Consider the following 23827-nt stretch of genomic DNA (forward strand, 5'->3'; position numbering starts at 1 on the left):
TAAAAGTGTGATATTAAGGATAAACTGGACCATGGTAAGAAGGGTTAAAAGACTTAGTTATGTTTTCAGAAAGAACTGGCTTTAAGGATTAAAAAAAAAATCAACACAAAAGATTTTCATTATAGTTACCTATTATTATGTAATTGTAAGGCCTGCATTGTTTCATTGTCTAAACCCATATTTTCAAAAACTAGTAAACTCAATAATCATTATCTTACAATTCAATTGTCTTCCTGTAAGATATAGTTCTTTGTAAACTGTAACTTTAAAAAAAAAAAAAAAAGAGCCAGCACATTGTCTGAGGGTGAGCATGGAACCCTTTGTGCAGAGTGCTCTGGAGATTAATGATTCCCCAGGGAAATATACAACACAGGTCCTTTCTTGGCTTTTACAGAGTCCCAGGCTTTTCTCCCTTTTGTGTTCACTTCCTGTCAAGTTTGACATTTCAAAGGGATACCAAAGCATCTTAGAAATCTGTTTACGAGTGTCACCAATTCAGGACTCAAAAAGCCTGAGTGACTCACGACCACAGTGCGGTGTGTAATACGATCCGTCATCTACCATTTGAAATAGTGAAACTGCATGAGGAAACTTGCTTGCATTTGTGACCGAACAGAATTCAAAGTAATGAGTCAGCCATGTTTGACCAATTTACAGGAAACAACTTTCTTCTGATTTTCCAAAATGTCTTAGGAGACAATGAATGACTAGTACGTCTGTGTCCCCACAGGGAAAGCCGTGTTCCAGGCCGCAGGAAAACAGGAACACTGTCCTAAACATTTCTCATGGACTTAGACTTTATATTTACAGATATTTCATCAATCATGCAGACAGACCTGCATTTAGAAACTGATAGCCCTGATAAAGAAACAGGAATCAGAATTTTTAAAAACAATTAAAAAAACTGAACAAAATACATAAAATAATAGTTTCAAAGTGTTAAACAACAGGACCAAGACCCAACTCAACGTACATGTTGAGCCGTCATTGCTGTAGCTTACTGCATAGAAAATGTCCAGGCCACAACACAGAAAAGAACGGAAATGGAACCCACTGGTCCCCAGCACACAGAAACCAACAATGCTGAGGTGACGGAATTAACAGAACGGGAGAGCTTCAGAGGTCTGTGCAGACCCACTTTAGCTAGGTCACAAACAGTACACACCCATGAGTTAACTACCCAGAACTAACAGGGAACCCCAGGAGGGAACAGAGCCCTCACTGTGAGGGGCTCACAAATTCTGATTTCTACAAACCACAGTGGACAAGCTTGGGATCTATCCATAAGCGTTAGGCAAAGTACTCAAGAGAACATTGCTTGGATAGTGGGGGAAAATTAGATATAAAGAGTGCTGCTTGAGTGAATAAAAAGTTCCTGGAGTAAGAAAAAACAAAAGTAAAAGTAGGGAGGTGAATTTTTTTTAATCAAACTATTTACAAACAATTTTAATGTGTCCCAAAGTACAACTCAAGAATATTAAAAAAGAATATGAAAATAGACAGGACCCAGTAAGGAAAAATTCAAAGTAATTAAAACCTAACTTAAAAAAAAATCAACAAGAGGCAAAAAAGAGAAAAAAAAAGAGTACTAGTCTATAGAAACACCTCTAAAAAGAAACAGACATTAGAATTAGCGGGAATACGATTTAAAAGTTTAATACCTATGTTCCATGTGTCCAAGAAGGCAAAGAAGCATAAATCTGTTAAAGAGATATAAAAGGAATCCAAATAAAAATTTCTAGAGTTGAAAAAACATAGTATCTAATATGCACATGAAATTAACAGCAGGTCAAATACTTCAGAAGGAAAAACACGAATAAGCTTGAAGATACAGCTGTAGAAACCATCTATAATGACAAAACAACCGCACTCCTTTCAAAGAAGAGAAGAGGGTAGAGTAAGATGCAGCAGTGTGTTATTTGTATTTTAATAAATAAATCTTGCAAAACTACAAAACTAAAGCCACTAGAGGCCAGGTAATGGTGACATGCATCTTTAATCCCAGGACTTGGGAGACAGAGGCAGATGGATCTCTGTGAGTTCAAGGACAACCTGGGCTACACAAGATCAATGCAGAAACAGATCCAGGTGGTGGATTTTAATCCCAGTACGAGGGAGTCATGCCTTTAATCCCAGCACTAGAGGGAATATAAAAGGAGAGAGAGAGGCTTAGTCTGCTTAGTTTACAGTTGCCCAGCCTTGGGAGAGGTAGTTCCTGCCCCACTACTGCTCTACTGTGTCTACCTGGCTATGTTCTAGCGTCTGACTGCACCTAGTCATTCACCTTTTCTAATCTTACAATGGCTGCAAGATGATCTGGGGAAAGAACGCTGTCATGCAGACTGCGATGGAACAACAGAATGCCTAGAATTCTGCAGGGCGGTTCTTTCACCTTCACCAGTCCACTCTCTCCATCAGGTCCCACAGGAACCATTTCAAGTCACAACCAGTCTCCTCCAATTTCTAAGTGTCACTTTATCTTCTCCACCACACCCTCAGCAAACCATCTCAGCTCCATTTTATGAAATAAATAAAAAATTGAAAAGCCATTCATTGGAGACTCCCTCAATTTCCTGCCAGGGCATACCACAAGCTACCTTACTTGCAGTGTCTCTCATTCTTCCCTTTTGCCATAGAACTATTATGAAACCCACATACTCTTCTGAAATGTGACTTCGTCTCTCCCCAAACAGGAGGTGTGATCTATTTCCCCAGCCCCTCAATCTGGCAACCACTGGGACTGTTTGGTTTGTCTGCTTTGTTTTTGGTTTTTCTTTGTGTATCTCTGGCTGTCCTGGAACTCATTCAGTAGATCAGACTGTCCTTGAACTCACAGAGATTCACGTGCTTCTGCCTCCTGACTTCTGAGATTAAAGGTGTGTGCCACCACTGCCTAGTCCACTGTGTCTGCTTTGACCAACAGAAGGTAATTTCCACATATAGTCCTCTTAGAAGACTTTTGGAACCCAACTTCTATGTCTGAAGTGCCCTACCCTAAAGCTTTTGTATTAGACCATAGGGCAATATGGGGGAGTGAGGAAGAGAAAGGAAGAAGTGAGAGTCAATGAAGTCTACACTTGGCAGTGAAGAGAATCTTGAAAACAGATCTATTGGCCCCAGGCTGTTAATATCACAGGCTCAGAGAGCAAGCACCCTGGAAAGCTATCCCCAAAGCCCATCTCACAAAAATCATAAGCAAAATAAAATAAGTATTTGCACTAAACTACTTCCTAGCAATAGAAAACACTGGTAGGGATTTTTTTCCATAACATTTACGTCTCTCTTCTACTTTAAAGACAATCTTTCCAGAGTTGGCCCTACCACCGTGGTATGCAACTTCTGTTCTCTGGACTCTTAGCCACTGTTACCACTTCTGTGTCTCATGTTCACATCTCATCCTCTCCTCATTACTTCATCTAAAAGTTCTTGTTATTATGACTACTGACTTCTTTGTTGCTAGAATTTTTTTTTATTATTTTTTAATATATATATATTTATTTTATTTATTTATTGTGTATACAAGAGGGCACCAGATCTCATTTACAGATGGTTATGAGCCACCATGTGGTTGCTGGGACCTGAACTCAAGACTTCTGGAAGAACAGTCAGTGTTCTTAATCTCTGAGCCATCTCTCCAGCCCTGTTGCTAGAATTTTTGGTTTACTGGTTGCTTCTATCGTATCTGAAGCGGGCAAGTATTCCTTCAGACTTTGCAACCTCTCATTCATGCTGTTTTTTCTCCTCTCTCATTGGCTGCTCTATTTTACTTTCTTTTATGAGCAAAATAGTCTCTTTTCTGTGCATCCTTTCAGTGTTAGAACTCCTTGGGGTTCTACCTGCAATCCTGTTTCCCCAAATTACATTCTCCCCTTAGGTAACATTAACTAGTCTCCAAAGCTTTGGACAAAGCACATCAGGATTCAAATGATAGCTCTGACACTTAGCTTGTATAGCCTGGAGAAACATACCGAACTTCTCTGAGTATTCATTTCCTTGTCTCGAATATTACCACTTAATAGACTATAATGAGAATGCAATGATTAATCTTTTGAAAATATAATGACATTCTAAGAGGTGGTTACCAAACTGACCAGCACAAGATAACCTGCCAAAAAAAGACTGATATTTAATATATGTGTGGCAGCTCTCAAATCCATATATATATATTCAACTGACATCTCATTTTTAATGTAATTATTTCAAACTCAATATAATAAATTAAAGTTTATCCTCAAGAAAATTACATTCAATTCAGGTTATCTATTTTCTTAAATGACACTATCATCCACTTGGTTATACAAGCTGGAAACCTGAATTTCATTGTAAGTTGACTCCCTCTGTCTCTTACTCAGCCTTAGACAATTAACTACTACATCTGATAACACCATGCCACATACTGTGCTTAGTGCTTTAGACATATGAAGTCACCCAACGACATATGAAGATAATAAATGACTGGTAGACATTACAGGTAATAAACACAATAAGACTGTAAAGGAAGCATGACTGCAGATATATTGTTACCAGAGAGAGAGAGAAAGAGAAAGAGAGAGAGAGAGAGAGAACCATTAAAATAAGGTAAATTAAAGGGCAGAAAAACCCCTTTCAAATCCCCTGTACTAAGAGAAATACATGTGATTGTATGACTTAAACTGAAAACTCTTAGGATCAGCAGTTAGGAGCATTTGCTGCTCTTGTGAAGGACCTGAGTTTGATTCCTAGCACCTACATGGTGCCTCCCAACTACCCCCAGTTTCAGAGGTTACAACAGGCATGCACATGGTACATATATATGCAAGTGTGCACCTACATGACAGCTCATAACTCTCTGCACCTCCTGTTCCAGGGGATCCAACACCCTCACACAGACACACATGAAGGCAAAATACCAATGTACATAAAATAAAATAGTTAAAAAATAATCAGACAATTACTTAATTGTTTTGGAGTCATAACAGACATACCATGGTTTAAAATGCCTCCCATATTCTCATATTTTTGAACACTTGGCCCTCAGTTACAAATAGGCCCTGACAGACTAATATATGAAGCTGTGAAAGTGAAGCCTACATTACCATGGAGACCAGAGGATGTTGCCGATGCCTGGACCATAGGACATCAGCTGAGGAAGCTATAGTATAGAAAGGAGCTGGACCAAAGGAGAGGCTCTGTGGTCTGGGTTCAATCCCCAGTACATGATCACATATTTTAGAGGGAATGAAAATAACTATTACTTCATTTGATTTTTTTTCTCCCTCCCCCCAGTCAACGACACAATGTGAATACAATCCCATCAGGTTTCAGGGCTAATGAGATAACCTTTTAGATGTCAGAATCAAAAGTCTATGAAAACTTGCTGTGGGTCTTGACCTAGCTGTTCATTACATGGATACACTCAATTTATGAAAACCTCTTCCAACTGTCACCTGAAATTTATAATTTCCAGTGTGTGTGTATTATTTTTCAGATTTTTTTTTAAAAGTCTGTGAAGCTGAACTTTCCAAGATCAGGAAAAACACACAGTATCGTATTTGCATGGCATGACTTATCGTCACAAGTTATCCACATCAATCTCATCATTTTATAATTTAAAACATAATATACAATTCAGATATTAACAACATATGAAAAATAAAAGCATTTGCATAGACTCTCACTGGTTGAGCATTCCTAATCCAAAATCCCAAACTGGAGATGCTCCAGAACTTGAAATTCATTTCATATTGAAGTCCAAACTAAATATGCTTAGCATACTACACAGTTTAAATTATTATTTTAAAATTTGCAAATCTGGTGAATCACAAGGTATTAGCCAGTAAAACAGACTTGGAGAATATAACAGTGCTTTGGGGAAGTATCTTATAATTACTACTTAGGAAATACTTCCTTTACTAAAACAAAAGCTTTATCAGTAGCTTCTATGCTATAACTAAAATGCCTAGAGCACAGGGTTTCCATTCCTATGATGCTATAAAACAATACATATGATCAAACAATAGTGTGGACTTTATATTATTATCTATAAGACTAGGGCAAAATGATCAAACAGAAAACAGAAAAATACATAATATCAGACTTCTAATTTTGTTGAAAAATATAACTATTTATATTATCAAGAAAACATTTGGATTTTAAAAAATCACCTCAATAATTTTTTGTAAGAGTTCAACTTAATGTGCCAAGCTTTGTGAAAACTTGCTCCTAAACAAACACACTAGATGATGGTCTAGGACAGGCAGCAGGTCAACTGGCCTGGTGTTGTTCACAGAAGAAAATAAGCAATTCACACACCTGCATTCACACTTATGAATGCACACGCACTCACACAAAATCCATTCTTACACTGCACTTGATTCATAGGCTAGACACAGATTATTCATTAAATAAATAACTTCTCACTAACAGGTAGTTAGCCATGTACATATGAATACCTTCAGTTATTTAGCTAGTCACTTACTGAAAGCCATGCAAGGGATTCCATGATTCGATGCTCACATCTTTCTAAATGTTTTATCATTTCTCTTGTCAGGTTGGTTTCCACTTTAATAAAACTTTCAATCACTTTGTAAAAATCAAAGGCTTTTAAATTAAGTACATTCAGAATCCATGGGAAGGACAAATCGGTTCCAGAATCAAGACTCTGTGATGTACTTCCTAAAAATAAGAGGGAAAAATGTGTCAACATGAAATGTTAAGAACAGAACTGATGAGATTTGGAAGACTTTATCACATGGAATCAAGACAAAGAGAAAAGTGGGTAAGCAATTCTTATTTAAAACGGGTATTTTTTATTCTGTGATCTACAGACTCACAAGAAATAGGCTTCCAAATTTTAAGTGTAAGTGCACACATTTTTCATAATTTTTATCGAATTTGCACAGGTGTACAGGGCTTTCACTAATATCCAGGCAGGCATGTGTTACCACACCCATTTTCACTGCCATGACTACTGGGTTGGGAAGACCAATGGTGCTTCTAAGATTTAGCAAAGTAGCTGGGCGGTGGTGGCGCACGCCTTTAATCCCAGCACTCGGGAGGCAGAAGCCAGCCTAGTCTAACAGAGCGAGTTCTAGGACAGCTAGCACTACATAGTCATATCCTGCTTCAAGTCTGGTGCTGTAGGGCTATAATGCCAGATACACAAGAGGTTGAGGCAGGAGAATTGTAAGTTCAAGACTTGGTGAGGGTATAGACTGCATTCAAAGCCTAGTGAGCTCCTGTCTTAAAAAACAGTGCCTGGTTCCTGCCCTGGGTTCAATTCTCAACACTGCAAAAAGGAATGGGAAAGAGACTTTGCTAACATTGTTGGAAAAATGACCTCTCTTAAAAATATGCAGGCTGTGGTTATTTACGAGGGTCCAGTTTCAGTGATTACTAATTTAGCTTCTTTTATTGCGCAGCTGTATCTTTAGATGACTATTCCTCTTTTGTTCTGCAAGTAAAACTTTCTACTATTTACAACAATGCTTGAAAAGTATTATATTTTTCAAATTATATTTTAAAAACAGTTACTGGGCTTTTATTCTGCTATTTTCAGCAATCATTACATTTTCACAGCCATTGTACGAGCAGCTATTACTACTAAGTATCCGGTTTCTGGTGGATTCCTGCTCTTAGTCTCCTGAGCAGAGAGAGCCAGCAGTGCTACATACAAGCACCAGCTGGCTGTTCTTCAACACTCCTGTGTACCTTACGTGTTCATAAGACTTTGTAGCACCAGTTTCAGCAGCTACCTTTCCTGGATTCAATATGCTCAGAGCAGACATCTCATAAAATTTTACCCCCTCCACAGATGACCTGAAATGATTGTTATGTTGAACCATTTAAATGGCTGGAACAGTCACAGTGTTCATTATGTACTGATATACAGTATGACCTTTTCTTCTCACCACACAGATATACACAAAAACAGTAACAACGAAGAACTCACACCATAACTTAAGAGCTTATTTACTTTAAATTATGTTATAGTGCATATTTATTAAAACTTGACTTACTGCTATATGTAGCCATTACAACTTCAAGAGCACAGGCCAATAAAGACGTGTGAAAGATGTTGTCATTTAGGAGTTTGCTAAAGAGGGAAAAGAATAAATAATTATAAATAAATATGGCTTTTTATATAAAGAAATTGTTTTATTAAAAGTAGAAAATATTTACCTAAAATTCTGAATGGATAAACGTTTTTCTTCCTGAAACAGATAATTTTTTAGAAAGTTATTTAAAACTTTATGACAGCATTAATTGTTTTTTTAGTTTATTCTATTTAACTTACTGATTTAAGCATGGATTCCATCACACGGTAATACAATCGGACCCCAAGTTTATATCGCTACAAACAAAAGAGAAAACAATAAAATTGTTTTAGAAAATCAAAAACAGAACTAACTTTTCTTAAAGTCTTTTCTTGAAAGACACTCTGCCCCTTCTAGAAACATGGTTAGCGAGAGATCATAAAGGCTAGATTTGTTCAAACTCCAAGGCTTAATATAAACTAGTGGTTAGCAATCCTGAAAAATGAACCAGACTAGTATGTGTAGTAACTAATTGTGTTCCTCTGCACCATTTGAGCCAGTGTCACTTGCTCTACAGAGAACTATGCCAATACTATTTTAAGCATTTTAAATATCTAATATAATCTTTTTGGTGATGCTGAACATTTGTTTTTGAAATGGCTAAGATTGAAAGAGTAGTTTCTGTTTGTAAAACTCAGCAACACTGGCACAGGCCAAAAGCTAAAACCAAACAAAAAAGTTGATCTAATTAGCAAAAGTTTTAAACAAATAATTAGTTCCATAAATAAAAAAATAGGTGTTTGAATTACAGACACATACACACACAATATTACTTTATTCTAAAACAAGAACTTAAGTGCTACATGCATTAAAAAGAATTTTAAACATAATCATTTACACCAGTGTTTCTCAACCTTCCCAATGCTGCAACCCTTTAAATCAGTTCCTCATGCTGTGCTGACCCCAACCACAAAATTATTTTTATTGCTACTTAAGAACTGTTTTTGCTACTGTTATGAAACATAATGATTATATCTGTGTTTTCTGATGATCTTAGGCAACCCCTGTGAATAGGTCATTTGACCCCTCAAAGGGGCATGACCCACAGGTTGAATACTGATGGTCTAAACTAACCAGTAGCATCAAAACATAAACTCACCATACTAGAATAAATATGTGATGTGAGATGCCCTTCTCATCTATATGTTTTATTACCATTGGTTAATGGCTTTTGACCATGTTAAAAAGCTAAACAGGGCAGAGCCAACAACCAAATCGGCCACTCTGGTACTAGCCACGCCTACTTAACAGTTTAAAACAGTGATCAAAAAAAAAGATTACAGATACACAATAAGGACAGATTCAGCGAAACAGAAACCTCTAAATGGGTCAATATGTTTTAAAAATAAGTACGGAGGCTCGGGAAAAGAAAATGTGTATAGGCAGTTATAGAAAGTAATAAAACACTTAAAAACTACAACAAAGTCTTTAAAGAGAAGGTAAAAGTAATATAAAAAGTCACATAAAAATGAAAAATGCAGAGAGTCTGGATTACGTATACTATTGTGTTTTCTTTGGATTTTTGACTGTTAATGAACTAACTGCAGAGAAATACTTGATTGTGAAAGCTGCTAAGATAAACCAACATAAAGGTATCTTGACTTCAAAATTTGGTTCTAAGGATGTGTTGCTTCGGAAAAGAGGTTCTGTTTTTGTTTCCACAGAAGATGAGAAGTTGTGGATTCCTTCCAGCCTAATATGATTTGATCAAGTACGACCCCCTGAAAGGTCTCCATGAGAGCAATGGCCCAGGTGATCCAACATTCAGAACAGCTTCAAGACAACTGGCTGAGACATGCAGCCTCACAGACTACTACAGTCAAGATTTACCCATAATTTTAGATTTTTTCAGGATCCATATAAGATTACCAGTGACCCCAATCAGCAGGAAGTAGTGTAAAAAACTATACCCAAATTCCCAAAATAATGTTTATAAATGTTTGGTTTTATTTAAAGGGGGTGTTTATAAATGATTAATGGTCATAGTCAATATCTTTCTAAAGAAAAAAGAAGGATATGATACAGAAATGATAAAAAGGTAAACCAATGCATCTACTTCAATCCAAAAACAACTGTTAATCTTTTTACTGATTAAAATACTTTTTATTGGTATGGATTTTGGTTTATTGACACAAATTAAAAGTCAATTTTGTTATACTATATGTATATTTTTACTCTTGTTTAAGGTATTATGTTTATGTAGCTCATTTGAAAATATAATGTATAGTCAAAACTACAAATTAATAGTCATCTGTAATAGTCAAACTTACAGTCATGCTAGTTAGGTTTTCTAGATATGTGGAGATATATTTCAGATGGATAGGGAGTCTTCAAACACACCAAAGAGCTATAAAATATGGCATTTAAAATATTTTATGAACTTAGGTTTTCTCTACAGTGAGACACTTCTGCTCCTGGCAATTACTTCAATTACACCAATTACTTCAAGGGGATGGTGGCATCAAAGAAGTTCCTTATGGCGTTTGTTTTCCATGTGGCAAGGCTAGTCATTTGGACAAGAAACTGTTCTTGCATGGACAACTTGACTGTATGCTGTATAAACAGGACATGTGGGACCCAAAGAAAAATGACTGCAGAACTTGCCAAAACAAGATGGGATAGTCCAGGGTTCCTGCTGGACTATGGTTCATGGAAGAGTCTGCCAGATATTCTGCAGGACACAGAGGAAAATGACTGATACGCTGCTGCCAATATAGGTGGGATAATTTCAAATTTCCTGCTTCACTGAGAAATCTGCCAGATTCTCTAGGCCTGTAGGCTGAAGATGGATGCCCCAACATTATAGAACTTTGGGTGACTGTCCAGGCAGCCAGATGTCTTTGTCATTTCTAGAGTTTTGGAAGTTGCTTACAGTGTACTTCCTGCTTACTCAGGTAATATTATTTTCTTCTGGGGTCTTTGATGAAGTTGAAGACTAGATAGTTAAAATTTTCCTTAGTTATGATAAAAGATACATTATATAAAAAACTTTAGACTCACAAAGATAGGATAGATGATAGAATATTTTAATTTTGCCAAATACAAATAGACTAAATATGGTAACTATAATTCCTGCCTGATAACCATTTTGTTACATGTAATTTTATAATCTTAAAGTTAGTTAAAACCTTTCTTTTTAATTAGACAGAAAAGGGGAGATGATGTGGGATGTCCTTCTGTATGCTATGAATATGTTTTTATTACCATTAGTTAATAAAGAAGCTGATTTGGCCAATAGCCAGGCAGAATAGAGTCAGATGGAAAAATCCAAGCAAAGATAAAGGGAGAAAGAAGGTAGAGTAAGAGAGATGCCAGAAGCCACCAGAAAAGATGTAAGGTAATAAGTCACAAGCCTCATGATAAAATGTAGAATAATAGAAATGGGTTAATTTAAGTTGTAAGAGCTAGTTGATAAATAAGCTTGAACTAACAGGTCAAACAGTTTGAAAATAATATTAAGTTGCAGAATGGTTATTCAGGAACTGACAGGTGGGAGAGAACCTCCAGTTACAAATATGTACAGTACTTACAGTATTAGATTTATTTTTACATATTACCCTAATGGCACGTAAGCAATTCAGATCCAGAAGCAGCATCAGAGAACTTAAACAACATGTTCTAGACTACACAACTCATAAATTGCAGAGCGATGTATACAATCCAGGCTGTAACTCAATCCATATAGTCTTACTATATATTAGTTTATTTCTAAAATAGTATTGCTCAATATTAACAATGACAAGTGGTAGTATAATGCAATCCCACTCATAGAATCATAGATTTTTCTCTTAATTTTTAAATTGCTATAATTTGCATATTCGTTTTTGTTTTGTATACTGGGCTGAAGAGGGATTTCACCTACGGTTTCCCATCAATAGCAGCAAGCACAGCAACTGGGCCAAATGCCACCTGCCATTCTCTTATACTCTCCACAAATACTCCCATAGCCCACAGCACAGGCTGCATGAACAGATGATTTCTACACTGTGGCACTAGCAGATGTACACTCAGGTTACCTGTACTCCAATGTCCGCACACCCCTGCCCCACGGCATTAGCAAACTTCTCTTTAAATATGTGTCCAACATCCTTTACTCTTTTCAGGATATTTTCTTTGGGATTCACTGTGCAATTCTTGAAGAAATATAAACAGAAAAAATGCTGAGGATATTATTTGACAAGAGTTATCATTTTTCTCTTTCACAGTAAATGACTTTGATCTGCTGTTTGTTTGTAGAAGCAAGTAAACACTTTCACTATAACAAAATAACTGACAATACAGAATATAACCAGACAACATTGAAATCCATTGTATGTTCAAACCAAAATTTTTCAATGTAATGAAAAGTACACTGTTCTATAAAGTTTTAAACCAGTAGTTCTCAGCCTTCCTAATGCTGTGACCTTTTAATAGCGTTCCTAATGTTGTGGTGACCCCCAACCATAAAATTATTGTATTGCTACTTCACAACCATAATTTTGCTACTGTTATGAATTGTAATGTAAATATTTGATATGCAGGACATCTGATATGCAACCCCCAAAGGGGTTGTGATCTAAAGGTTGAGAACAGCTGTTTTAAACAAATAAAAGCTATGAACAAAAGATTTATCAGCTTTTCCATCCTATAATATCTATTTCATATACACACAAATCACACACACCTCAAACCACATTATCAGTAACCCCAAACTAACTAAAATTTACTTTTTGAAAGAAATTGCTGTGGGAAGGTTTAGAGGGAGAAAAGGGAAGAGGAAATAACTTATTTTTTATCAGAATCTCAAAATTAAAAGAAATAATTTTAAAAGAAGAAATTGCTAGAGAATATCTAAAGAAAAAACAAAGAAGACTCCTAGATAAAAGGGTGGACTGGAAACTGTCCTGTGTAAGACAATGCGAGAATATGAATAAGAAAACCAATCCTCTATTCCAAAGAAATAAAGAGAAAAGCTTTGGAAATCACAAAAGTAGTGACAGACACCTGGAAAGAAGAAAGCCATGCCAAAACCAGCTCCTACTTGTGGCTCCCTGGCTGGGAGGGGGAGGGAAAGCAAAAGCCTCATCCAAAAAATTAAAAGAGAATGGAGTCCTCTGAGCCTCAAACGTAGGTGAGGGTTTTGACCAAACAGGGACTCTCATAGCTGACATACGGGAACTAGAGAGGAAACCTATTTTGTTATTCAGTAGGACTCCAAACACAATGACCATGGTGAGATGGAACTTGATATCTAAAACTGAACTACCTAGTGTCTGGAAGTAGGAAATAATCATGAGTCAGGGGACCTGACTTTTTAACCTGCCAAAACCCTGGAAAAGACAATCCCAAGGGATAACTTTGGAGGAAAGGGGTTTAGAATTTGACAAGTCAAAAGGCAGAAGGCTCAACTCATACAGTAAAGTGCATAAGGTAAAACATTTAGCCCTCAGTAGCTGGAAACAGACCTCATGGGCTGAGAATGGCCTGGGAGTTAAGAAAGTCCTGGACCTAAGGTCAGTGGGTGAATTAACCACGGAACCATCGATTTGCCATTCACTCGTTATAATATGAGAAGTCTGAAATGATAACAGTCTAATTGCTATCGGCTGATTAACACTTGGGAGGTTTTCAAAGTACAAAGACGGGTTCTCCACCTATTCTCTACAGATCTCAATTCCGCTGCATGCAGTTATTCTTATACTCACAATGATTTAGGCATCCAGGAGCATCTGGAAAAATGAGTTTGGGGAGGGTGACACACTGCAAAACTAAATGTGATCATAAGCCTCTGGTATGCACAAAGGGAAGCTCCCAAGTGAAGACAGGATAAGTAGGCATGGAGTACTTGTCCAATACAGACTCAACACTAGAATAAACCATAGGAAGACAAGCAGACACAAGTCCAACTGACCTTCCATTATGGCTGTGAATATACTTGGCAGTCTGCAATATCTGAGAACCTAAGAAAAAGCTGTTCCAACATGTCAACTTGTTTTTTATGAAAAGGTTATTCTAGTACCACAAAAAATAATCCCAAGAATTGACAGTTGGGGTTACATGAATTAATAAACACTACCCAGGAAAGAGAACAATTAGCAAAAGTAAAGAAAGCCTGTAGAATGAGAAAAACATTTGCCAACCACATTAGGAACATGCAATTAATAGCTACAATACACAAAGAACTATAAAAGTAAGCACCCCAAACTAAATAATCTAATCATCATTTGGCTAATAGAGTGAACAGATGGTTCTCAAAAGAAATACAAATATGCAATAAATATTATAGAAAGTATCCAGGATCCTCAGCAAAATAGGAAATGCAAATTAAAACTGCTTTGAGATTCCATCTCACTTTAGACAGAACGGTTATCAAAAGGAAACAGCAAATGCTGGTGAGGGTCCTGGTGACAATGTAAACTGATTGGCCCATTAATTTCAGCCTCTTAATGGCTAATCTCACATCTTGATTAACCCATTTCTAATAATCTGTGTAGCACCACGAGGTGGTGGCTTACCATAGAAAAGGATCTTAACCTGTGTCCATCTTGGAGAGGAGAGCTATAGCATCTGCCTCACTGCCTTCTTCCTCCCAGAATTCTGTTCTGTCTTCCCCACCTACCTATGTTCTGACCTATCAGGCCAAGCAGTCTCTTTATTAACCAATAAAAGTAACACATAAAAAGACACACCTACATCAGTAAATTGATATGGCCACTAGAGAAGTCAGAATGGAAGTTTCTGAAAAAGACAAAACAAAAACCAGACAACCTAAATTTATGTGAGACCCTCTATGTCAAGCATCACTTGTCAGAAACACTGAAACTAGAATTATCCTAAGAGCCAGCTATCCTACTCTTGGGTAAACAGCTAGAGGAAACACTTGCTCCATGTTCACTGCTGCACTATTTGCAAGTGCTAGGAAATGTACCCAACACGGATGTCTTTCACAGACACAATGGAATTACATTTACTACTAAAAAAGAAATTGTATTTGTCAGGAAATGGATGCAACTGGAGACCATTATATCAAGCAAACTAAGCTAGCCTCAGGAAACCTATTAGTGTAATTTAGATCACTCATAAGTAGAATCTAGATTGAAACTGGAGGGAGGGTGGCATGAAAGGAGAAAGGAGACCATGATGGAAAAGGAAGAAGCCTTAAGGGAAGGGGAAACGAGTGAAGAGACAATGGAAAATATGCAATGTGAAAGCAGAAGTGCGGGGAGACTAAGGGGAAGGAGTAGCAAGGAGACTCGAGAGGGTAGATAAATTACAATGTAGAGTGGGGCTTATGTATGAATAATGGAACTCATTGTTTGTATGCTAACTTAAAAATTAATTTTAAAAAAGCATCATACTGAGCAGTAGTCAGAGAGAGAAAAAGAGAAAAAGAGAGAGAGGGAGAGAGAGAAGGAATGAAAAAAAAAATGTCCCAGAGGTGAATGTCTAAGTTGTAAGGAAAATAGTAAACATAAGAAAAACTAAAACTAACAATATTTAATAAAATAATCATCAAATCTAGGAGGTTCAAAAGCAACAAAAAAGATACTAAATAAGTACATGGTAGATGGAAGACATGTTTTAAAATATACTTAGTACTTTGGCTTCTAATTTCAAATTTCTTTCAAGATATCCAAAAAAGTGATTTTACAAAGTACTTACATTGAAATAGGAAATCAGATTTTCTGATGGCTGATCACTTGCAGAATTTAAAATCACCATTAATTGTTGGATAGTATTCATAACAGTCCTAAAGAATAAAGCACAAGAAGAAGCATTAGCAACAAAGGAAAAATTTTGAAGAAAAAATGAAATATAACTATTACTTAAGCACATCTTTTAACACACTGTGTATCCAATTTATCTTGAAATTCCCTAAAATAAGACCCCTATTTAAATAAAATAAAAACCACTTACCAAGTGCAGCTTAAAATAATTTACTTTTACTTAACTTTCATAAAAGTATTATCAATAATTATAGAACTGATAAACTTACTAATAAAATTAAGTACCAATACTATTGATAGAGAATTGTTCTTTTAATGAATTTTCAAGAAAATATACCTTAAAGTTTTTATGTGATATGAATAGGTAACCTGCATCAAAATGCTATTCTTTCAAGAACATATGACAATTAAGTGTCAATGCCCCACTCTCCACGATACGGAGAGCCTCACTATATAGTATATATACTATATATACTTGCAACAACCCTCTTGACTCAGTATCCCTCCAAATTTGGAGATTAAAATAAAGAACCACTAAGCTTGTCTTTAAATATTATACACTTTCAAATAAAGACAGCAAGATATTCAGAAACTCAAGTGAAGAATCGAAAGTGCCTTTAAAGATATCTTCAAGAGAGAAGAATAAAGCCCAGAGTAATTTTAAGTTACTTTTGCTAAAGCATCAAACTTGCCAAGTCTCTCAGGACCTCCATAATTCTATAGTTTTGCATGCACACACACACTTGTGCATTATATATAAAAAGATAAGTGTTCCAGTCCTGTAGTAGCAGGAAGTCTTGTAGAAGCCTGGCTGGGCTTCTCTGCAGTGATATCACTACACTTCTCTACACTCCAACTTTCACACATTGCATTTTCTATAGCTACTATAAATAAGCAATGCCACAAGTGACTGATAAAAACAAGACTGCAGACTTATTTGAAGCAATAGACTCAAATACTTGTTCGTTCTTGATCATAACACCTTCCCTCAGATTCTTGACTTTATACTCTAGCCTCCCAAGCCATACCAGTTCATTGTAGCCTAACTTCTATCCAGTTCCCATGACAGCTTCCTCACAGGTCAATCCTTACCACCTACTCTTTGGGCAGATGCATATACTTTTATGTTTTTAACTCGCCCTGCCCTGATAACTCCATGCTTTTACATCTTGCTGCTTACTAGACATCTACATAAATGCTGTAAGACTGATAAACTAAAAATGAATCCATCACATTTATCAAACCTGTTACTGTTCCTTCATTACCACCATTATTCATTTGCTTCAGCTTTTTGGAATGTCTCATTGAACTACTCCAATAGGTCAAGTCCAGAGATTTTCACTAAGAATAAAAGGCAGAGGCATGTAGAATGAAGAGAGTTCCTCAGGTTATTCTAATTTGCACCCTGATGTAAGCTCTAAGATACACCGACAGCTCCATTCCTAGTCTGTTCTGTACTCAGTCTTCTCCCATGAACCACTGATATGCAAAGTTATAAAAAAAAAAAAACTCTGGGCCATATTGATGTAGCTCAGTGATAAAGTACTTATCTAGCATGTACAAAGCCTTGAATTTGATCCCAAGGAAAACAACTGGGAAAAAAATAACTTCTTATCTGAGAAATCAAATCTATTTTTATCTTTACTTGTATTTATCACTGATTTAAAACACAGGCCACATCACGCACCAGGTACAGCATGCTGAGGATGACATACTAATACCTGTTTTCTATTCCTGCTGCTCCATTCCCTCATTTTACAACCAATACAGAGCAGCTAATAGTTACCATATACATTATGCTGTGCCACATCTCAGTGCCTTTTCATACAATACTACTACCTCTTAGTAAAATTCAGTTGAAATATAATTTCATAGCATCTCTGTTACTTCATCAAATTGTCCATAAGTGTACTGATCTGCTGGTGTGAAAATGAGTCTGTTTACATAACTACAGTCATTTGAAATGTATCACTGCTTATTTACAATGTACCACCATGCTGGGGCTTAATTATTGAAATCATGAACAGAAAAGCCACGATCCATATGGAAAGCAATTTAAAGGCTATTACTGGTATTAGTGAAAAACACATAAATATGTAAATGGATTTATACTTATATTATGAACATAAAGGAATAGTTAGCAGTCCATAGAAAGAAGAATTTCAATAGAGAATGCCAAGTATGAAAGCTTTGAAGTAAAAAAGCACTGATAGTTCAAAAACTAAAAGAAGACCAGTATGCGGCCAATAAGGAGTAACCAAGAACAAAATGAGGTTGGCAAGGCGACAAAAACCTAGTCCTGTAAGGTCTCAGCGACTGTTAAGAAATTTGATTTGTATTCCAAATGCAACTAGAAGTAACCAGAAGCTTTGGGCAGCCGTCCACACACATGATTTGATTTACATTCATAGAATATTATTTGGGGACTCTGTGGAGAATAAATTTGTTGGTAGGGAAAGCTACAACTGTAAGAAATGAAGGGTATTATCAGATAGCTACTGCCCAAATTCAAGAAAAAGAACACTGCCTTGCACAAAAGTAGAGAGAGTAGACAGAAACAGAGGAAAGCACACAGACTCAAGAAATGCTCTGGAGTATGCAGATTCTGGTAACAGATTCTGGAGTGGGATATGAGTCACAAAGGGATATAAAAATAACTCTAGGTTATGCAACATCAAATGCTGATGCTTTTTCTTTCTGAGAAGGAACATATATTTTGAGTTATGTTCCTTATATATAAAAACAAACAAGTAAGAGCTGTCATCTAAGCAAGTCATAAAATATTTACTTGTGCAAATACCAAGTCAAACAAGTTGGAAGTACGTATACAGCACTTAATAAAGAATTACAATGAAAGCTGGAACGAGGAAAATGCATACCTAACTGGAGTGTGTGGCGTAGCCATGTTGGCCTCTTCATCAGGGTTGTTTTTTCGTGGTGTCCTCTCTGTTTCAAAACTAAAGGATGAGTAAAGTAACTCATACTGAAATTTACAATTTGTGTTATGGGTCAAAAAAGAAGTTATTGATCAGTAATAAATAACAATAATTAAGAAATTATTCAGGGCATAATGCACATGTTCTCAGAAAGAGAAGTGACACAGAACGAAGTGCTGCTGGGATGAGTTTTTCACCATCATTCTTAAACACGGGTCTCCTCCCACAGGTCTGCAGCAAAGCGGCACACCAAACACTGACGGCCACAGTCTGGTCTTAACAGCCGAGCTGTGTGGGATCTTAAAACAGAGCAGCTCACATTTTTCAGTGTACTATGCTATCCAAAGATTTCATTTCTAGTTAGATAAAACTAAAAACATTTTACTATGTTTAATTTCTAAATCATATTGTTTTCATTCCACAGTAAGTATTCTTTTAAAAGAGTCAAATTAACTTTACATATGACCAGTCAAAACAGTAATACTCTCAGCCATTCCCTATCTTAAGGATCTTACTCAACAAATCAAGATAATATTCTTCTTAATTTTTTTTAATATCAACATGGCCAACAATTGATAAAAAAGGATGAAATGAAAGAGACACTACCTGAGTAAACTAATTAATTGAATCATTTTCTTTTGGTACACATTTAAAAAAAATATCTAAATAACCAAAAAAAAAAAAGGAAAGAAACAGAGGAAACTGTCATAGTACATAATTCACACTAAATCTGTTAGTTACTAAACTGCACTTAGAGTATTGCCATTGCACTACATAAAGACATTTGAGAATAATCTATTATAAAAGATGTTAAAAGATCTCTAAGTTAGTAAAAATCTATATAACATCTGAGTACTTAATCTATATACAATCCATATAAAGAAGCATGTCAATATATAAAAACATATCATTGCAATACCTGTCTATAGGATCAGTCTGAAGTGTTTTATCATGATCCAAAAATAGTCTTGCATCTAAATCTTTGTTTTTAAGATAAAGCTCTTCGTAGCGCTTAGAGAGACTTTCAACCTCAAAAGAAAGAAATTGGCAATTATCCTTCTAGTGTTCTCTCCTAGGATACACAAGTAGATTTCACTACAGAACTTTTTGTACAATGCACATTTAATTTTAAAACATTGAGTCCACATCCAAATTAAGACCTGTCTAAAAGTAAACTATAGAATATTACACATTAAGGCTGAGCAGTGGTAGCAAGCATCTTTAAAGCCAGCACTCAAGAGGGAGAGGCAGGTAGAACTCTGTGTTAGAGGCCAGCCTGGTCTACAGAGCTAGTTCCAGAACAGGAACCAAAGTTACAGAGAAACCTTGTCTTGAAAAACCAAAAAAAAAAAAAAGATTATTATACATTAAACTTCAATATTTTTTTTACTGTTTTATGTATATACTGCACTTATTAGAATTTAAAGTAGTTAGACAAGGACCATCAAATGCCACAATACAGTGCTGACCACACTAATAGTCATCACAGGTTGAACATTTCCTAACTAACATGTTTAGAACCAAAAGTATTTAATATTTTAGAGGCTTTTTTTCATTTTGATTACTGGCAAATAAAAAAAGATTTGTCACAGGAGCATATTATATGCATATCATGAAGGTAATTTTACATCACCTTTTAAAATACTTTTGTGTCCTGAGTAGAACTTTTCATTTGTGGTCATATCAGTGCTTCAAAAAAAAGTAACACATTTCAGGGTTTTCAATTTTGAATTCCCAATCTCATTCATAATTAGTTAACTGCTAATTCTTCAAGCATGCCATATATCCTTCACTTTTTATCTTCTACTGTTTTCTCAATATAAGACAAAGCACTTCTCTAAACACAATAAATCCTCTCAATTATAAATTTTAAACAATCTTTTTTAAATCCTCTGGTTCACTCTGCCTCTTTTTAGTTTAGTATCTTTGGCAAGAGAATTAGCCCAATTAAGTATCCTAATGTCACGATTTGAATGAGAGTGGCCTCCATAAGATCATATAATTTAATTTTTGGTTTCCTGTTGGTAAACTATTTGGGAAAGATTAGGAGGTGTGGCCTTGCTGGAGGAGGTATGTTACTGTGGGTGGGTGGGCTCTGAGGTTTTAAAAGCCACACTATTTCCAGTATTTCCAGTTAGCTCTCTCTTCTTCCCTTTTTTTTTTTTTTTTTTTTTGGATTCATATACATGCCTCCAGCTACTGTTCTGGTGCCATGCCTACCTGTCCACCGGGTGCCATGCTCTCCACAAAGAGGGCCATGGGCTCTAACCCTCTGCAACTGTGAGCCCCAAATGAAACATTTTCTTTTATAAATTCCCTTGGTCATGATGTTTTGTCATGACAACAGAAAACACCTAATTAACAGTTTTACAATTTACTTTCTATCATATCTTTTCAATTGCTAGAAACTACAATTTATTGGTTCTGGTCTCTTATTATAACCATGATTTAAAAACGATGTTCAATAGTCAGCTATGAATTTTTTTGTTCTGGTGTTAGGGAAGAATGTAGCACAATTAATAAAAACCCAGGGAGAGAAACTGAGGTTCAACCTGAAGAAAAAGCAAAACAGTCAGTCACTGGCTCTTACCTCTACCTCAGTCTAAAATGAAGATCCTACCTCAGGAACTGCAGAATGAGACTGTGTTTGAGAGTTGTCTCCTCATCTCTAACATTCCTCTCTACTGCTGGAATTAGAGGCATGCACCACTACCACCTGATTTCTATGACAAACTAGCATGTCTCCTGGGATTAAAAGTGTGTGTCACCACTGCCTTGTCTGTATCAGTGTGGCTCTTTAACTCTCTGATCTTAAGGCAAGCTTTATTTATTAAAATACAAATGAAATATCACTATACAAGAACCAAGTGTCTTGCACATATTAGACACACATTCTACCACTGAATCAAGCCCTTAACTCCTGAAGTGTTTTCTACCTAGTTTGGTTTGTTGTTCCAGTACTATAGATAGAACCCAGGACATTTTACATGGTTAAACAGGCACTCTACCACTGAGCAACACTCCCTAGCCATTTCTGTGACTTTCAAAGTCAATGTTTAACCTTGAGGGAACTAAAACTGCATTATAAAAAGAATAGTAGATGAAACCCAAAAATGCAAATTGTATGTTTCCCTACATAATTAAACTTGGCAGAATGGCTATTAATGTGTAGCTAAGATTAGTGACTACTACTGCCCTACCTTAGAGAAACACAAACTAGCAACCATCTGACTGGCAATTATATGTGCAATACTGAAAATGTGAAGTTTCTCTTAAGAAACTTCATTAAGTATTCATTGAAACTAATCCTTTTTAAAGGAGTGGGGGATTATCCTAAACGTTAACACTCTTTTTAGATGTCAGAACAGCGTGGTTTCTGATGCCTAAAGTAGGAATAAGATTACTAAAAGACCAGGTCTCAACCATGCTGTGTAATAATATTTTAAGATGTGTTACATTTGTTTATGGCTTACTGATGATGCAAAGATATGCTACATTATTTTATGTTGCATTTGTTTAACTCTGTAAAGCTGTGTTGTTTTGCTTGTGACTGGTCTAATAATAAGCTTGAATGGCCAATAGCTAGGCAGGAGAAAGAATAGGCAGAACTACCAGGCAGAGAGAATAAATAAAAGAAGAAAAAGAAAAAAGGGGGTAACAAAAAAAGGAAGAGAGGAGGATGCCATGGGCCAGCCACCCAACCATACAACCAGATACAGAATAAGAGGGAAAAAATATATGCAGAAATAGAAAAAGATAAAAGTTCACAGGCAAAGGGTAGACAGGATAATTTAAGTTAAAAAAAGCTGGCTAGAAATAAGCCAAACTTAGGTTGAACATTCATAAGAAAGAGTTAAGTCTCTGTGTGATTTATTTGGGAGTTGGGTGGTGGACACCCAAAAAGCTAAGTGTTGGTGGCACACAACTTTAATCCCAGCATTCAGGTGGCAGAGACTGAAGGATCTCTGTGAGCTCCAGGCCAGCCTGGTATACAGAACGAATTTCAAGATAGGCTCCAAAGCTAAAGACAAATCCTGTCTCAAAACAAAAAACAAAAAACAAAACAAACAAACAAACAAAAAAACCAACTACACAACCTGGCAATGGTGGTGCATGCCTTTAATCACACAGCACTCAGGAGGCAGAGATGGGTGATCTCTGAATTTGAGGCCTGCCTGGTCTATGGAGTGATTTCTAGGACAGCCAGGACTATACAGAGAAACTGTCTCAAATGAACCAGAAAGAGAAGGGGGGGGGGAGAGAACTCAATATTGTCCTTCTATTGTCCTTCTGTGAGGTGGTGCAATATATTGAAACTATCTCTTATATTCTAAGAGACTGAAACTTTTCTTGAAGGCAGAGTAGTCACCAGTCACACACACAGGAAGAAGATGAGAATGTCTCACTGATAAAAAGTACCAATCCACGTGGTTAACATAGACAAGAATTATGGGGTTAATTTGAATTGTAAGAGATAGTTAATAATAAGCCTGAGATAACAGGCCCAACAGTTTATAATTGCTATAAGCCTCTGTTTCTTTGGGACTCAATGGTTGCAGGACCAGGTGGGACAGAAACTTCTGTCTACATATATGGTGCCCAAATGTTAGGCAAGAATTTCCACATAAAGCCTGAGAAAGCTTTTAAAAAGAGCATCCTAGATAGAAAAGAACAGAATCAAGCACAGCTTCTTGGTACCAGCATTGTCTTGAGTGGGCTCTGAAACAAGTAGAGGCATGGCTCCTATAGAGAAGCTCAGCATTAGCAGCAAAACCCTCACAGCTCTTTTCAGAGGCTCTGAAATGGTGTTTATGAGCAGCCAGCAGCTTGCTTCTTGGTAGTGGCATGAATCTAGAGACTGTACAGAGTTGTGGTAAAAAAAAAATGTGGCTAGGCCAGTATCTCCACCATAAAGCTAAACTCTCAGGAAGTAGGGCCAAGGAATAGGGCAGATCCATCTGCCAAAACTGTGGCTTTAATCCTAGTTATGTTGCTTAGCAGATTAAAGACTAATGTTGTCAGAAAAAGATAAAGGTATACAGTAAAGACAAATTCAGAGGGAAAAAGAAAAAACATCTAAACGGTTTACAGTGTGCTTAAAAGTATTCAT

The 23827-nt window shown here is 36.3% G+C and overlaps 1 protein-coding gene and 1 long non-coding RNA gene across 2 annotated transcripts in view; one reads left to right on the plus strand and one right to left on the minus strand.

The window, feature by feature from the left end:
• Window positions 1-23827, minus strand: part of Rb1 (RB transcriptional corepressor 1) — a 135862-nt gene that overhangs the window by 54875 nt on the left and 57160 nt on the right. The window contains exons 10-17 of the mRNA XM_085698726.2: window positions 19637-19746; window positions 18661-18738; window positions 15717-15804; window positions 12092-12208; window positions 8276-8332; window positions 8161-8192; window positions 7998-8074; window positions 6458-6654 (exon numbers count right to left, since the gene is read on the minus strand). Coding sequence (XP_085554852.2) covers window positions 6458-6654; window positions 7998-8074; window positions 8161-8192; window positions 8276-8332; window positions 12092-12208; window positions 15717-15804; window positions 18661-18738; window positions 19637-19746 — 756 coding nt within the window. The remainder of the gene's footprint in view (window positions 1-6457; window positions 6655-7997; window positions 8075-8160; window positions 8193-8275; window positions 8333-12091; window positions 12209-15716; window positions 15805-18660; window positions 18739-19636; window positions 19747-23827) is intronic.
• Window positions 6624-12681, plus strand: LOC148120248 (uncharacterized). Its single transcript, XR_015739480.1, has 2 exons — window positions 6624-6757; window positions 9740-12681. It is a non-coding gene; the product is annotated as an uncharacterized LOC148120248 (long non-coding RNA).

This window comes from Myodes glareolus, chromosome 12 (assembly GCF_982192425.1).
Source record: "Myodes glareolus chromosome 12, mMyoGla1.1, whole genome shotgun sequence".
Lineage (NCBI taxonomy): Eukaryota > Metazoa > Chordata > Mammalia > Rodentia > Cricetidae > Myodes > Myodes glareolus.